Source organism: Ictalurus furcatus, chromosome 15 (assembly GCF_023375685.1).
Source record: "Ictalurus furcatus strain D&B chromosome 15, Billie_1.0, whole genome shotgun sequence".
In the NCBI taxonomy this organism is placed as follows: domain Eukaryota; kingdom Metazoa; phylum Chordata; class Actinopteri; order Siluriformes; family Ictaluridae; genus Ictalurus; species Ictalurus furcatus.
In genome coordinates this window covers 19,917,371-19,935,283 of record NC_071269.1, presented here as the reverse complement: position 1 = coordinate 19,935,283, position 17,913 = coordinate 19,917,371, and the positions used below count along the sequence as shown (strand labels likewise).

Genomic DNA, 17,913 nt, shown 5'->3' with positions numbered 1-17,913 from the left:
GCCCAACAAGCAGCTTGCCAGCTAGCTGATGGGCTGTCAGTGAGTGTAGCTTCTTTGGGATCTGTTTCCATTAGCATGGCAAAAATAAACAAAACTTTTGGCTGTACTGTATCCGAAATGTCAGTTACTCAATATAAATGTTTTGTTTATACATAGAACTGTTGTGTAAAAGCACTATCGTAGTAACAGTCATGCAGTTATAATGAATATACTACGGGTGCGTCTCAGTCAGCTCCTTGGTTCAGTAGTCAGAGCACTGATCAAGGAGTCGGCCATTTTAAGGGCTTCCAGCGCACCGGAACGTTCGCGCTCTGAAAAAATCCCACAATGCACCGTAAAAACCAGGGCGCATCGATGCTCATTATGTTATTATCCCTTACTGGAAATGACGTCATGTTTTCAGAAGCCTCTCACCTTAAAAAAAAAAAAAAAAAAATTTTATGGTGGAAGAACTCTCAGCCAACTTCGTCTACAAATGTAAGCAGCTTGTTATCGTTGTTGTGGCTCTCAAATGATTCCTTACGTTAGAGATTTGTAACTGTATTTGACGTTCTATATACGGTTTGTTTAATGTGTTTTAAAAATTCACTCCCTCGCCTACGATCCTGCTTGAAGTACTATGACAGAACCGCATGTGATTAAGCTAACAAGTCTATATGACATATAATGCCAGAAAGATATCGGTCCTGCCCGTTGTTGATAAATGCCAGTAGTGATGTTTTACAACGCGAGTACGTAGTCATGTCGCCGGAAATCGAGTCATCGGTGTCCTAATGTGTAGTGAGCCTGTGTCCTTACCACCAGTGCCCGAACTCGCGTACACGATACACTGATTCACCACCTAGGGAGCTGAGCGAGACGCGCCCTACTGCACGCGGCCTATCACAATCGTACTGATACAGTATTCAGTACCATACTCTTGCTCGTGCAATATTGCCTAATTAATTAATATCGTGTGATTTTTTTTTTTTTTTTTTTCTTTCTTCTGAAGAAAATTCAACAGCTCTGTGGTGTAAATTATATTCAAGCGTGAGATGTGCCTGGAAATTCAGAATTAGTCATTAAACTTAATAGAATTGAGCTTCAAAATGCAACGAGGAGGAAAATAAAGCTGTTTAAAGTTTAAATGATATTTAATAAAAATAATAATAATAATAAAAAAGAATAGGTGAGAATTTCCCATATTTCTGGCTTTCGCTTATAGCTTGTAAATGTTTTCTTTGTCCACACAGATGTTTATCCCCAAGTCGCTAATCTTCCCCCCCCCCCGAGATCAGATTGTTTCTTGTTCCTCCATAGATTAGCGCATCTTCCTGAAATAATTTTTCTTATCATTTCAGCCCATAAATTGTGTGTGTGAGTGAGGGACTAATTAATCAAGAAAGCACTGAGATTCTGACCCGGTCAGTGTCAGAAGGCTTAAGAGTTAACATAAGACTAAATCTATGTTTGCAGACTGTTCTTGCTCACATCATGAAGCTATTATGACTACCTAGTGTCCTTTAGAATTTCCCCTCATCAGTGCATCTCTTTAGCAGCAGGTCAGCTTTATTTATAATTCATAGCTCACTCTTGCTGCTTGCATGAAGTTAATATTGAACGATGGCTTCTTAATTTCTTTCTAATGCTTTCCATTTCCAAATCCACATCCAGTTTTAGTTTTTTATTCAGGTAGTCAGATGGACAGGGTCATTTTTGTGTTTATAGAGCGGAACTAGATCTTAATAATGGAAATACATTAACAGACCTGCCAACCTTTTACGTATTTTAAGTTAGCGCTTGCAAATACGCCGAGAGAGTCTTTTTTTTTTTTTTTTTCTCCAACAAAAATGGCGAATAGACGTCAACCTGATTGTATAGGTTTTTTGAACTCTCGGCTTTTAACTGACACTTCCCTGGAAGCCCCGCCCCGTTCCCCCATTTCACGTTGTTAATATTTCTCCCATTATTCCTCCTCTTAAATCATTTTTCCCTCTGCTTGAACTTTTCTTTTTTGTCAAAGTAAATGAAGATTGTTTTAAGTTCATTCATGTGAAATAGAATTGATCAGTGTATGTTTGACTTGGCTAACACTAGACAAGTATATATTTCACATCATATAACAATATTTGTTATAGATACTACTGAAGATTTTTATCCCACAATGATAAAAAATAAATAAATTAACTAATAGGTAGGTACCGTCATGGTACATACTGGAGTGCGTGTATATAAGGGGTTTTGCGGTAACCACCAGTAGAGGTCGACCACTTGATCGGTTTTGCCCATTGCTGGAACTATCGGATATCTGCGAGAATCCATACGGATAGTTTTCACCGATAGTCCCGGCTGCGTCCATTGCGGGAGCGGCTGAGAATTGTCCAGTCATTATACAGTAAGAGAATGGCTGCTAGAGGCGATATTGTTACTATTCTCCTTCTCCTTCTTATTATTATTCTCATCTCATCTCCCTAAGGTGCCTAATAATTCAAGATCTAAATGGTAAAAAGTTTTGAAATTTGGCGCATTGATACTATAGGCCACGACTAACTCCCAAACCAAAAATGCCCCACATGAGCCCATAGGTGGCACTACAGGCCACGCCCAAAATCTATGTGATTTTCCCTCCGTCCCATAAGTCCAAAATGTCTGAAAATTGTTATACATGCCTTATTTCTCATGGGGAACAAAAAAGCCATTGGGAACCATAAAGTCCGCCATGATGGATTTTCCAGTACATTGAAAATTTGTCCAAAACTATGAAAATCTTCCCTCGTGAACCGTAGGTCCGATGGACTTGAACTGTGGTACATATGTGTGGGACACATGTTTTTCTCTAGGGTGTTAAGCAATAAGGAATCAAATAAAAACTGGTTGAACTATTTACATATTGGCTGAATTGACAACTGTTGTACATAGTTCTTGTGTCCATAAATCAATGGAACATTAACCTATGGATTTGATCTGTGCCACACACAAAGAGGACACTACAGCATGTTACCATGTGCGATGGCAACCTCATATCTCCAAAAACGATGACCTTAAAAGGAATAATAATTTATCACTAACGCTAAAATAATGCTTTACACATCCGCTAGGCATAAAACGGATACTCCGATTCAATCACCAGTTCATGTGGACACTCTTGACAATGTTGAGTGACAAATCTGAGAAATTTGTGAATGTAAGATGTAAAGTAGATTTATTGTGAATATCTGAAATATGCATGCTCGGCTAAATGCTAGTGCACTCTGCCAGTGGATGTCTCCCTTCCTCCACAGTCTGCGCATGCTCCAAAATTCTCAATGACTCCTCAGGCCCTTTACACGCAGTCGAGCTTGGGGCCACGCACACGCATCCATGGCTTTCTGGCAAGGGTTGGCTGATCTGTCTGTCGAATAGGCAGACATTCTTGGCTGATTTGGCCACAGCTAATGCTAACAGAAACAGTAAGTCGTCTTCTCCAGAACCATGAAGCTCGGTCAGTTTTGGTCAGTTTTGTTCTACTGTGCCACACTGAAACTAGAGACTTACACTTCTCAGAAGGCATGGGTCTAAACAGAGTATAGGAGGCGATACAGGACACGCCTCAAAGTTGACACATTCAAAATGATGGCATTTTTACTCCATCAGGACAAACTGTCTGAAGGTTGTTATGCATGCCTTGTTGCTCATGGGGAACAAAAAAATCTCAAGAACCCATAATGTCCACATTATGGATTTTTTTTGTACAATGATCATTTGTGGGAAAACTACAAAAAGGACCCTAAAATCTCCCATTGATCCAAATGTGTTGAAATGTTGTATCTGTGGGATACATTTCTCTACCGTGTCAATTTGGAAATGGGCCGCAATCTTGAGGAGGAATCCGCCGTTGCTGCTTGCCGCTATATTTGTTAGTTGTGTTACTTTTTGTTCCAGTTTGGATGTACATCTTTTATTTACTTTAATATTTATTAATAGCTAATATATTAATATTTATATATTTATTTCATTTTAAAAAATGTACAGGCACGTACCGCCCATATTAGTTTTCGGTATCTGTAAAATCCACTGTTGGTCGACCTGGAACCACCAGGCACTTGAAGGTGGTGTAGTTACGATGTAGCCACCGAACACCGGAGACATTAACATCCGCCACTTTCTTATTAATTACTGTACACGCTTTTCCTAAAATAGGAAATTCTAGTGTGTGTTTTAACTCAAACAGCCAAGCGGTAGCTTCCCCCACACGTCCACTTCTTGGTTGGTCCAAGAAGTCTTTATGAATTTGTTAATAAGTTTGGCAACAGTGTCGTGTGTGTGTGTCGTGTGTGTGTGTGTGTGTGTGTGTGTGTTTGTACGATGTGCTTTGCATGTTTCCTTTTAAAGTCCATCGCAACCTTGTGACAGCTTCCCGATCCAGCCATGAGAATGATTTCAATACGTTCTTCTTTTGTCAAAGACATTCTGAAGAACAGTATATAATATAATATAAACTATGAAGTTGTTTTTTTGTTTTTTTTTTAAAAAAGACTTTTAGCTTAAAAAGTGTTAATTTTCCCAAATGTATGGAAAGTTTTGGGACACCCTGTAGTTATACTGTATGTCTTTTAAATACTACGAGACATATCACATCCAAATATAGAGAAAACTTTCTTACATAAGTTCCTCACAGTTCTTCTCAGCGTGGGTTACTACATGTCAAAAAGCATGATATTGGGTTGTTGGATTATCAATACCGTAAATCTTGCTTTTCCCTACTCTGAACAATTTAGTGCCGCTAGACATATTTTGACTCCATAGAATTAAATTCCCAGAGCAATGTGTCCCTTGGGTGTGCTTGGGCTTCTGTAGATCTATATATGTGGATAGAGTCGGCCACATCATGATGTTGAGTTAATAACGATGGAAATTTTTCATATTTGCCAGAGACTTTTGGAAATCTTTGAATGTGGACACTACTCCCAGATTGTGTTATTAACTCAGTACTGCTTCTAATCACTAATGGTGAAGTATTAAAATGTTTAACATGCCATTCAGTGTCGTTAGTTGTTATTCCAGATGTTTATAAGCAATACATTTTATGTTACCGGACTGTTGCATAAAAACTTTAGTTGAACACCCCTGGTCAAGGTCAACTGGATAACATGAATAAACTTATATAAAAAGGAATTATGACCGTTAGAACACAGAGCTGTTTTTTTTTTTTTTTGTCTTTTTGATTGCGAATATAATTCATCCTGATCCCCGTGTCATGATGTCGAAGCAACCACTATGCGTCTCGATGTGTAGATCAACAGTGTTAACCTTGATTTGTTTTGGTTAAGGACGTTTCCACCGAGAGTTATGTCTTTGAATAGCGCTGCCGTTCTCGTCTGTAAATTTGCATGTTGTGGAAAATGGCCTTGTGTCAGCAAAGAGCCATTTCTAGCGCGCCTCACCTTGAACAATGTAATTATGTCACGATGTCGTATCACTTTAAAAGCAACTCGTGCAATTTGAAGGCTGGGAGGGAGGGAGACTAATCTGGAGGCAAAGTGCTGAGTAATCTTAAGCCAATTTCACTTTATTAAATTTCGTACAAAATTTGCTTTTTCCCCCCTGTCAGAGCCCCGCTGAGTTCACAGAAGCCGTTCGGGCAAACTCCCGTTCATGTTATTACTACAGTCTTGCCTTTTTTTTTTTTCTTTTTCCCTTTTTTCTTTTGACGGGTTTTGTCATTTTTACTTAGAGGCGAGGTTTGATTTTAAAAAATGATGGACATATTTCATATTAAACCGTGCCTGAAATCCACTAGCATAAATAAGAACTATGAGGGTGACCTTTAATTTGGTCTGTTTATAGCTAATCCCCATTAATTAGGGTTAGGGTTAAACCAAGGTCATGGTTAGAAGCTCTAAACACACCATTTATAAACATACCATACCATTTAATCACGGAGTAAGTTCTCGCTTTGATATTCATCTTAATTATGTATGGTACGTAAATTTCCTTGCACACTCGCCTATAACTAAATGCTTTTTCTTTTTTCTTTTTTTCCCCCCTCAATGTGTTCCTAGGAGTAAGATGTGCACCATTTAATTTGATGATATGGTGAAATTAATAGCTGTTATTTGAGCAAAAACTTCTTCTTTTTTTTTATTGTTAGATTATGTTTTTATTTGGGATTTGTGCAGTAGCAGACTTATAAAGGGTATAAACTTGTGTTTCCTTTCCAATATCCTCCACTGCACCATGTGTATAAAAAAAATTAAATAAGGGGAAAAAAATTGGCTGACCTCCCGAGAACCCCTCCATTACCGGCTCCAACTCAATCACATGCCCAAAACAGCAGCATGTGTCCATCTTAATTTTCCAATAGAGTTTAATGTCATATTTATGTAAATATTTTCCGATTTTGCTGTGTATTAGCGAGGAGAAATGTCAGCGCTCACATAAAATAAAACAATAGCGTCGCGTGCTAGAGTGGGATTCAAATTGGATTCCTGCAGCGGGCAGCGCAGCTGATGAAGGGGAAAACAGGCAGCGCGTTGATTACATGTTGCAGGATCTTTACACAATAATCTCTCCTCCACATGTTATTTACATGCACTCTAATGCTTTAATCTGCACTGAGATCCACCGACACACGCTCTCAATGTGTATATAGAAATGCATGGGCTAATGTTCAGTAACTGAGTTCTTCTACACCAACCTTGGCACACCATGTCTTCATGGAGCTCGCTTTGTGCACAGGGGGTATTGTCATGCTGGAACAGCTTTGTCCTCTTAGTTCCAGTGAAGGGAAATTGTAATGCTAAAGCATACAAAGACATTCTGGACAATTTTGTGGCTACAGTTTGGGGAAGAACCGCATGTGGGTGTGATGCTACTCAGGTGTCCACAAACATTTGACCATGTAGTTTTAATTCACTCTTGCAGTTATCCAGTCAGCCAAGCATGTGACAGCAGTGCAGTGAATAAAATCGTGCAGATACAAGTCAATAACTTCAGTTAATGTTTACATCAAACAGTGATTTTTTTTTTTGTTTTGTTTTTTTTGTATGTGGCATGCTTGCTGTTGTCAGACAGGGCGGTTTGAGTCGTTTAGAAACTGCTGATCTTCTGGGATTTTCACAGACAACAACAGTGTCTAGAGTTTACACAGAATGGTGCGAAAAAAACAACAAAAAAGTAGTCCAGCGAGCGGCAGCCTGTCTGGTCCGATCCCACTGAAGAGCTACTGTAGCAGAAAAACTGCTGAAAAAAGTTCATGTTGGCTAGGATAGAAAGATGTCAGAACACACAGTGCATCGCAGCTTGCTGTGTACGGGGCCGCAGGCCAGGATTCCTGGCATTGACAACACCCGATTCCCCAGATGTCAACGGTGATTGCGTTTAGGACTGTCCAGATTAAAAGCAGGTGTCTAGATGACGAGTTTAAATTCTATGCAACTGTTGTAAACGCAAACACTCCACCATCCTCAGCACCCACACACACGATATAGTAGCTTCTTTCTGTTTACGGATGTGACGTGACCACGCAAAGACGAACGACGCTAACCGGCATTTCCCGCGAAATCCGACCCGACAGCTCAAATTCTAAATCATTATTATAAGTTTACTGTTGCGAATCAGGGTGAGGCAAGAAGACAGATTTGAACACTAATTTAAAAAAAAAAAAAAAAAAAAAATTTATGTACTTGCTCAATAATTGATTTTTGTTCATTTTGAACCAAAACAAAGTTCCGTACTGCAGCTTTAATGGAGTTATCATTTGTCCATAGATGAATACAGATAAATAGACTCTTTCTGCGTTCTCTAGTGTTCTTCCTCATAGTTGTTTCATTATAGCAGAGGGTCATAAGGAACACAGGAGCACCACTAGTGTAATACTGCACATGCCACACAGGAAAGGATGTGGTTCATCATTCTAGATCTTAATAGGATGGTGTTTGCAGGTGAGTCGATGCGGCTCGCCTCTTGGACAAAAATGGCAATGACCAAGGCTTGCGGAGAAGGCGGGAGGGGATTGATGTGGTTATAAATTAGTCCACGGCGCCACCTAGCCATGCTTCTCTCTGCCAGTTTGTCGTAAGCAGTGGGTGATAAAGCAGGGGAAATGAGAGCCTCCTTTAAAAAAAAAACCCAAAAAAACCTGTAAATAAATGACTGGTCATTATTTAGGACATGTGAACATTCAGTCATGTGAACAAGCACACATGAAAAGCACATAACTTATTGACCTCTATCCACTCATGTCCTCCCATTGTCTTATTACATATGGCTTGGGGGGAAAAATACAAATCGTATTTAAAATGTGAGTAATAGTCACTCAAGGGCAACTTATTGCAGGCCTGGTAGGTTAATAAAACAGTGTTTGTCTGTATTCAACCAAAATATTTTAGTAAGCAGTTTTATAATTGGCTGTTGAAGCTTGTTCTTAACCCGTAAAGTCAAAAGCCGCAGAATTATCGCATCATCATCTTAAAAATACTACTACTACTACTAATAAATAAATACAGAGGCAAAAGGAAAAACAGCCTGAAAACCAGAGTCCAGAAAATAGAGCTGTAAATAATCGGGACGAGCAATGGGTTTTCCTTTAAATAAATACCGATCAGGTTTATGTTGAAAGACAATAGAAAACGTAGCCTAGATATGCAGTTTACAGTATTTATAGCTGTAATATCGAGGTGCCACCACCGTAATTTCATGCCCCAATGAGAATGGCAAGGTCATTGCAAATGCTTCAGCTGAGCATGTGCTAATACGGTGACTCATAAACAGGCGCTGTGTGTATCAGGTGCACCAAATAATACAGTATAATGAAATACAGAATAGCTTTCCATTATTGTTCTTTTTTTTTTTTTTTTTTTTCTTTTTAACGGTGTCATCATTAGATATAATATATGGCTTTAAAAAAAGTCATCTCCCAGCGGGTCGATTTGAAATAAAAGGGTCCAGGAGGTCGTTGTATATGTTTTGGAAACTGTAATAAATTTTTTTTTTTTTTCTTTTCTTTTCGCGTCCCTTCCCTTTTATATGTAAAACTCCTCCCGCCCCCACCTCCCCCCCCCTCCCCCCGGCCACCTTGTTGTCTTTCTTTTCAAATTGGATCTCAAAGGCCTTTTTATTTGTCGTCCCATTTTCTTTGCAATAATGACATCACAGGCAAGCGGACTAGCTGACTAGGCTTCAAAATCGACAAGAAAAAGCGAACGTGTTAATGAATTTGCCTGCGTCTCATTACGTAGAACAAGAAGCATTTTGTAGTTTCACACCAGGTGCTGTTTACGAATTCAAACGACGTGACGGATATGCACGTATTTGTTTATTATGAAGTCTTTAGAACCAAATGGAGCCCCTATACATGCCAAGGTGAGAATAGAAACTTCTCAGGAGGGCTCGATTCTTTTTGGCTGTCCTGCAGGAGGTGATTTGGATCAAGCTGGGTTGGTGTGTGTGTGGCGTTGGGGGTGTCTTTCTGTCTCATTCAATAGTCTGCCACCGTGCAGTCTGCAGCGCTCAGATAAATGCTGAGTCCAGAGACACGTTTTTGCTTATTGGACAGCGCAGACTGACTGCACCAGCTCAGCACATGGCTGCGGCCACTTCCTGCCACTTGCACCGGCACGCAAGTCAGGATGGCCAATATTTGCCTTAAATTATTCAACAATTTTCATGGGCATTTTAGTCCGTGAGACTGAACTACCCCAGCCTTCCGCCCCCTCCCGTGCCTCAGCCCATGTGTTCAGCGCATTTAAAACAATCTCGCCGTGCCTTTGACCTTAACCTAGGGATTTCTGCACGAGTGATAAAAGTGAGTAAATGGTCATTTTAATGAAAATGGTGGAGGTATAAATTTCATTAACACTCCCTCTGACAGGGGAAATGAGTCTACAGCAATATGCAGTTTTTTTTCCTTCATAAAATCAGGCCCAGAAACCAGATTCTGCTCTGTGTTTTATTACTTTGGGATGATGAGTCTAGTGGTTACACTTAAGTAAATGTTGTTCTCTTTTCATGCAGGAAGGCTAAATGCACCAAATTCTCTTTAGGGTGTACATTTTCAGGCTGGTTTGAGTTATATAGACCAAGTCAGCATCAATCAAAAACATTACAACAATAATAAAAAAAAAAGGATATGGATAAATCGGGGAACTCTCTACAGAGTTATCAGAGTTATTTAATCAGTTTTTTTTTTTTTTGTGGAAAAACACAATGCTTTCGGTGCCCCTGTGATTATATACCAAAATGATCAGATGTGTGTACATCTAAATTTTCACCAGTGTCATTCTTGATGTTGGCAAATCTTAATTCAGCCAAATTGCAATCGCTAAGTTTGCCATTAAAATTTGTTGTACCTTAGCGCTGTTGAAGTCTTCATTCTGATTGGTCAGATGGTGATGATTTCCTTAACAGCCTGGATTGTTCTAATATGTTATCGTTTCTATAGTAGCAACTTACACCAGGACTTTTCCAATTTTTGAAGCTTCCTGTGAGTAGACATGTATATTTATTTGTTTGTTTGTTTATTTATTTATTTGTCCACCCAACCATTGTCTGTACAGCTTATCCTACATAGGGTCGCTGGGAGCCTGGAGCCTATCTAGACTTGGGACACAAGGCAGGGGACACCCTGGAGGCAGGGGACACAATGGATGGAGTGCCAACCCAACACACACACACTCACACACCCATTTACACACTACGACCAATTTAGAGATGCCAGTCAGCCCACAACGCATGTCTTTGAACTGGGGGAGGAAACTGGAGTACCCAGAGAAAACCCCCGAAGCACGGAGAGAACATGCAAACTCCGAGGCGGGAATCGAACCCCCAACCCTGGAGGTGTGAGGCGAGAACCCCCTATTATGCGGTTACCCTGTAACACGACAAGCTGCATTTTGTTTTATTGACCTAGAGGGGGGAAAAGAGAGGCTCGTGACTGATGACCATGTTTATAATTGCTACGTTACAGTAGATCACACGACTGTTCCGGAGAATTAAATGCAACTGTAAACGGATAAATAGTGTGTTGTCCATTAATTAATGAAAAGGTGTTAGCATTGGAAACTTTCTGTGGAATAAGAGGAAGAAAACACTTGGGACGATGCTGTTATTGGAAATTAATCAACGTCACTTCACACACAACACTGGCGTTGATTTTATTTATTTATTTATTTATTTATTTATTTATTTATTTATTTATTTATTTATTTATTTTCCCTTACGACGGCACGTTACAATTACTAACCATGTCGACAGTTCTTCTCACATTACGACTGACATTAGATGTGTGTTTAGCATGGATGTCGTTTAAAACAGTATAGAACGTCTTGCTGTATCCCTGTTTTCACCATCATAGCCAATGCTTTTGTGAAGTCTATTACGCTCGTCACTTATGTTGTACTTTTACTGTCGAACACATGCGAGTTACAAACGCTCTGTTTGGCTCCAGATTCCCATAGCTCTCATCTCCGAGCACACAGCGTATGGCATGGCCTTGGTTTTCATACCCAGCTGACAGTAGACAGGGCTGAACATGCAGAGTCTCTGTTCTCTGCCAAACTCTTAGCTCTTGCTGTACTGTTTAAGCACATGTGCCACTGGCATTTGACACATTTATGATATATGTATTACAGCACAAAAAAAAACAAAAAAAAAGCAGCTTGCTGTCTGCTGTTTAACTGGCTCCATTTGGAGTAAAAGCTCAGCCTTTTGGTTCCCTGGCAGACAGAGTCATATGAAAGTGTGTGGACTAGAGTGGTGAAATGCCCAGGGGGATGTCTCCAGTAAACAGGAGAGAGAGAGAGAGAGACAACGCTAAACACACAGTGACAGATGACACTCTGCTGTGGACAAACAGAGGTCACAGAGGGAGTAGGTGTGGTGTTATACGGCACATGTATAAAACTCATTTGTTTAACTTCACGTTTTGATAGAAGCTGTATTCTTTTAAAATCGTCAGCTTTAAACGGGCACAATTTGTTTTTTATGTGCCAGTTGTGAAGGGAGCTTGTAATGTTTTCACCACTTTTATGCGTTCATTAAATGTCCAAAGCTCAACTCCAGCTGTATGAATAGACACCCTCTAAAGGCCTGTTCTCTTTTCTCTTTTTTTCCTCCCCACACGCTGGTGGATGCAGTTTTGAGTCTTTGTTTACTTCAAATTGTTTAATAAAGACAAGACGAAGACCAGTGGCTGCACGAGGTGTTGGAAATAAACCCCCGGTTTTTTCCACAAAAGGGAATGTTAAAATTAGATTTTTTTTTTTCCTCCCTTCACCCTCCCCCTCTCCCATGTCATTTTCCATCAGAGACCTCAATGCAATTTAATCATGACTAAAATCATTAAAAAAGATCTGAAGATTAGATTATATTGGCATTTGCAAAATTATGTAATACATTTACATTACAATGAAGGAATTAAAATAATGCATTTTATCTGTCTGGGGTTTCGAAGAGCTCCACCTGGGGAAATAAGGCAGCTGTAAATGGACGAGGTCTATCTCGCTGCCTGGACTGCCAGTAATGGGGAAGATCTGTGCCGTGCCAGTCAGGGCAGCATTAACCCTCTAGAGCTGATGCCTGTGATTATTCCTCGTAGCATCATTGCAGTTAACCTAGTTTAAGTCAGCGCTGGTGGTCGAAGGTTACATATAATCGTGATCTGTAATGATGGAATATGTAAGTGATGTCATGTTTCCCATGTCTTGTTTGGAAGTGGCGCTCGCGTTCGTGGGAGTGTGTTTATTCATTACTGTTACACCGTGTAACTCATGCTGCTCTTGATTACTCTCTTCACCCAGGTTTGACCGATGAAGAGGTGGAGTTGGCCATCCAGCGCTCTGGCAGTGTTGAGGAAGCACTGGATCTGAGTCCATCAGGACCTCCTCACATCATTCACAGCCCGCCGCTTGCTCCGGTACCGCACAGTGAGTGTTACAGTACCAGTATTTGTCGTAGTTGGAAGTTGATGAACAGAAGATGACTATTGCTTTGTCCAGACTAGCGATGTACAGCATATAGTTCCCTCCACTAGTATTGGCACCCTTGGTAAATATGAGCAAAGAAGGCTGTGAAAAATTGTCTTTATTGTTTAACTTTTTGATCTTTTGTTAAAAAAAATTCACAAAAATACTCTGCTCTCATGGATATCAAGCAATTGCGAGCACAACATAATATTATTAATAAAAAAATCTTTGTTAAATGCAGGTGTGAAACAATTATTGGCACCCATATGAATTCATATGAGAAATATATTAATTATAATTATTAATATATCGAAGTATATTCCCATTTTTATTTCACTTTTTTTTTTTTTAGTACACCTGGGTGACTAGGAACAGGAAATTCGACATGTTCAACCATGACTTCCTGTTTCACAGGGGTATAAATATGAGGTAACACACAGGCCAAATTACCTCAGTCATTCATAACAATGGGTAAGACCAAGGAATATAGCTGTGATGTGCAGCAAAAGGTTGTTGAGCTTCACAAAATTGAAAGTGGCTATAAGGAATTAGCATAAGCATTGAAATGCCCATTTCCACCATAAGGGCAATAATTAAATAGTTCCAGTCAACTGGAAATGTTATGAATCAACCTGGAATTGGACGTGTGTCTGTGTTAACTCAACGCACTGTGAAGAGGATGGTTCAAGTGGCCAAAAAATCTCCAAGGATCACAGCTGGAGAATTGCAGAAGTTAGTTGCGTCTTGGTGTCAGAAAGTCTCCAAAACTACAGGTTACCTTCATCACCACAAGTTGTTTGAAAGGGTTTCAAGAAAAAAGCCTCTACTCTCATCCAAAAACAAACTCAAACATCTTCAGTTTGCCAGACACTCCTGGAACTTCAGATGGGATCGGGTTCTCTGGTCAGATGAAACCAAAATAGAGCTTTTTGGCAAAACCCCAGGGGTCCGAAAGCCAGCACTGTCAGTATGATCTGTGAATTCTGACTATGACAGTTTCAACTACATCACTCGAGTTCATTATTGAACTCAGCTGTACTTACCCGCCATATTTTCCAACACATTTAATTTGTTCTATTTCCCAAAATATAAACAAACGAAAACTGGTAGCATAAGTTCAACTACCGCGACCCTGACCAGGCAGTTGTAACACATTATCAGTTCGATCCAAGTACTGTATTCGTATTCGGTTACATTCCCTGCTCTCACTAACTTATATTATAGATTACCTTCACTCAGAAACTTTATGGAGCTCCTGTCCAACAAGGCTACAGCCTAGAATTCAGCATTTTCATGCTCAGTACTGTATAAGCCAGATTACAGTTGTGCAAATGAACGTTGGAATGCTGGTTGCCCTAACATGATGAATGCCTGATCAAGTCGATTATAAGATTCTGGATATAAAATAAGACCACTGCACCTATTATCAGTAAGAAAGGGATGAACAGTTTTGCCTATCCTGGAGTAGGTGTAAAGTCAAAAATCACAACCACTTCGAAAATGTCCGCTTTGCAGTAAACTAGCTAATATTTCAATGGTTTGTCTGGTCTAGGGTCATTGTGTGGAGGCCTGGGAAGACCCTTCACGTGGTGACTGCTTTCCTGGACAGAAATATGTTCCTCTTTCGTGTGTATATCAAGTTATAGCAGTTTAAAGTGTGGTTGGTGGGGTCAAGGGTGAAAAGGGAGAAAATTTCATTTAAAGATTCTATTTTCCGACTGCAGCACAGCATTTCGACAGCCAGTATCTGATTACAAACTGAACCGATTAGGGTTTTCTAGCTATCCAACAAATCCTGGCCCTCAGATTAAGATTTTATTGCATTAAGATTTTCGATACCTGTAGTAGACCGACTGACAGTTTTTAGCGGCGTGTTTGTGAAACTTTGCAGGAAGGATAGGCAAGAATTATATATAAAAATTAAATCAATGAAGGGTTAAAGTAGCTTATAGGCAGGGAAAAAAACCCCAAAGAACATCCATCCATCTTCTACCGCTTACTCCTTTTCGGCGTCATTGGGAACCTGGAGCCTATCCCAGGGAGCATCGGGCACAAGGCGGGGTACACCCTGGACAGGGTGCCAGTCCATCGCAGGGCACAATCACATACACACTCACACACCCATTCATACACTACAGACACTTTAAACACGCCAATCAGCCTACCATGCATGTCTTTGGACTGGGGGAGGAAACCGGAGTACCCGGAGGAAGAACATACAAACTTCGCACACACATGGCTCTGGCGGGACTCGAACCCTGGAGGTGTGAGGCGAACCTGCTAACCACCTGCTAAGCCACCGTGCGCCCCAACCCCAAAGAACAGTTTTGTCCAAAAACCCAGTTTGGCTGCTTAGAAACCACAGAATCCAGTCACAGTGACATTTTTTTTTTTGACGGATTTTCCCAGATTGCTGAAGGTCAACAAAAAATTACTGCTGGGAAATGCTTGTTGATGTAATGTTTTTAAAAAAATTTCGTCAACAATGCATAAACCAGACCGAAACGTCTGTGCCCGGATTCACTTAAAACGCTTTGAATTTCAAACTATCTTTGATGAAATGAAAATACATTGTGAGGAAAATAACAACACATTAAAACTGTGTGGGTTCTTTGGGATTTGGTATGGCTTTGAGAAGCAAAACAGGCTGGTTTGTTTGTGCAGGTTGAAAAATGAAATGGCACAAATGGCACGGACGAGCCAGACTGTTTGGGTGTGATCTGCGCTTTGATGTGGTCTGCGTAACCGCACAGGTCATCAAGTTTAGTTTCTCAAAAAAAAAAAAAACCAACAACAACCTTTTTATGGCAGTAACCAATAGTTGCACATTTATTCATTAGTCATTTGATCGTACATGGTGTTGATGCCTATACATTCATGCTATTTTGCTCAGAGTAAGGATTGACTAATAATGAAAGGAAAGTCAAAACACGACTGCTTTTTAAGAAAGGACAGGGGTTATTAGGGTTTAAAGCAAACCTGTCCAAACACATCAGTAATATCACTGTAAATAGATAACGTAAGAAGGCATGCTTAATACGTCGGGTGTGTTATTTAAGCCGGTACATCCTTCCTCTGCTTGTTTGAAAGGCTTCTCCATTATCTTCCTTATATCTTTAACTGTATTCTATTTATTTATGTTACTACAGCGTGGTTGTACAATTTTTGCTGTCAGAAAGGTTGCTTTTGTGTGGGGTGTTTCTTTTTTTTTTTTTCCCTGTCGAGAGAATGAGAAAGTGAGCCGTGTACAGTATGGACATGTGCAGCAGTTATGCCTAGCACAAGCTTCTTATTATGACATAGTAAGAGCGTGTTTTCCTGTAAGACTTGGCCGTAAATTTAGTTGTCTCAACGTCCGTGCAGCAAGCCACGAGTCCAACCGATCTGTTCTAGGTTACTTCATGACAGTACATGACCTCCTATTTGCGTAGATCTGTAATTAATTCCCGTACGCAGCAAGACGGCGTGGGCCGTGTGATACAATGCTCAGTCCATCATGGCAATCTCTTTGCGTACGGCAATGGGTTTGGAAAGGCAGGGAAAAGGGCCTGCTCCAACCTGTATCTTTATTACCTCGCGCGGGTTATGAGCGTCGAGCCGACCACTGATTTACCAATGCAGAATGAAGTCCGCCTAATGCTTAACCTATATGACAATGATTCCAGATGTATTCCACCCTCATTTATTGCCACACTGTCCTTGACTCCCCAGCATCTCATGTTTTGTAATGAAAGCGCCGCTGATGGGATGGCCATGCAGTTAGGGTCCAGGCCGCCTCTAACGGAGGGTTTTATATCAAAACGGCTATAAGAGGAGTGCATAATGAGGTGAGAGCAGGGAGTCTTGTGTGGGGGTCAGGCTGAAAAGAGGAGGACTACTTCTCTTTGATGTCCTTGTTATGGGGACGATGCACGGAGACCTGCATCCATCTCTGTCGGAGTAATGAATACTCTGATCCCTATTTTCGGCCGGCAGAAGGACAGTAGTGTCTTCCCTGAACCCAATAAATTTGAGAGGAGATTGGAAAAAAGCAGGGGGAATGGGGCTCAGGCTGACACTTTAAGTGACCAAATGAAAAGCAGCTGTGCGAGATGGAGGAAGAGAAAGTGCTCAGGAACAGAAGGAAGTCAACGTGGACTTTGGTTCAAGTAGCTACATCCTCTAAGCACGACTGGAATCCTGTACACTTGGTGTTAACGGTGAAACCGCCCAAACTGTTAACGTAAAAGACAAAGTTGTGCTTATAGTTATTTTAGGAATACGAGTCGGAGTAAAGGCTTCGACGGGAATGTCGTTGACGTGCCCACGGACACCAAACAGCACCTGATGGCACCCTCGGACTAACCCGGGACTGGCGGTTAGGGTATTTTTTGCATGTCAAATCACACAAGATACCATCAAAAAATGATGGTCATTTGCTCATTCATCATTTGCTCATTCACCACCTGTTTTTCCAAAGCCAGAGTCTTAAAAAGACTTACAGGTGGGGGGAAAAAGATCCAGATTTGTCTGCAAGTCTATAAGATGCCTTGTTTATTTGTATTCAGTGGAGCGGATTCCGACAAATTACAGCAACACACCTGTTCCCCAGGCTCAGTATGGTACAAAACGGAACATTTTGTATCTGACATGTTGACCTGCCACAGCCAGACGTGCCTTAATTACTTTTCTCCTCGATTATTTGCATGATAATTTTTTTAACCTGTGCACACGGCTTTGCCAGATCACAAATAGCTGCCTTGTCATGAGTGGAAATGGGTGCTGTTGGCTAAAATCTGATCTTTGAACAAATGCGTACTTCATTTTTGGTGTGTTTCTCAGAACTTCATTGAGTTTATAGCTCGATTATTCATTTCATCGTACATGGAATTCCCACAATACAGCCTGAGTAATACTGTATCTCTCTCTCTCTCTCTCTCTCTCTCTCTCTCTCTCTCTTTCCTGTGTGTTTTAAGCATATAGTGAGTAGTCTTTCTTTTTTTTTTTTGTGCGC

General features: G+C 40.5%; 1 protein-coding gene across 1 annotated transcript in view; it reads left to right on the top strand.

Annotated features, from left to right (window-relative positions):
• pex14 (peroxisomal biogenesis factor 14) overlaps nucleotides 1-17,913 on the top strand; it is a 92,054-nt gene that overhangs the window by 42,885 nt on the left and 31,256 nt on the right. The window contains exon 4 of the mRNA XM_053642544.1: nucleotides 12,756-12,881. Within this exon, the coding sequence (XP_053498519.1) occupies nucleotides 12,756-12,881 (126 nt within the window). The remainder of the gene's footprint in view (nucleotides 1-12,755; nucleotides 12,882-17,913) is intronic.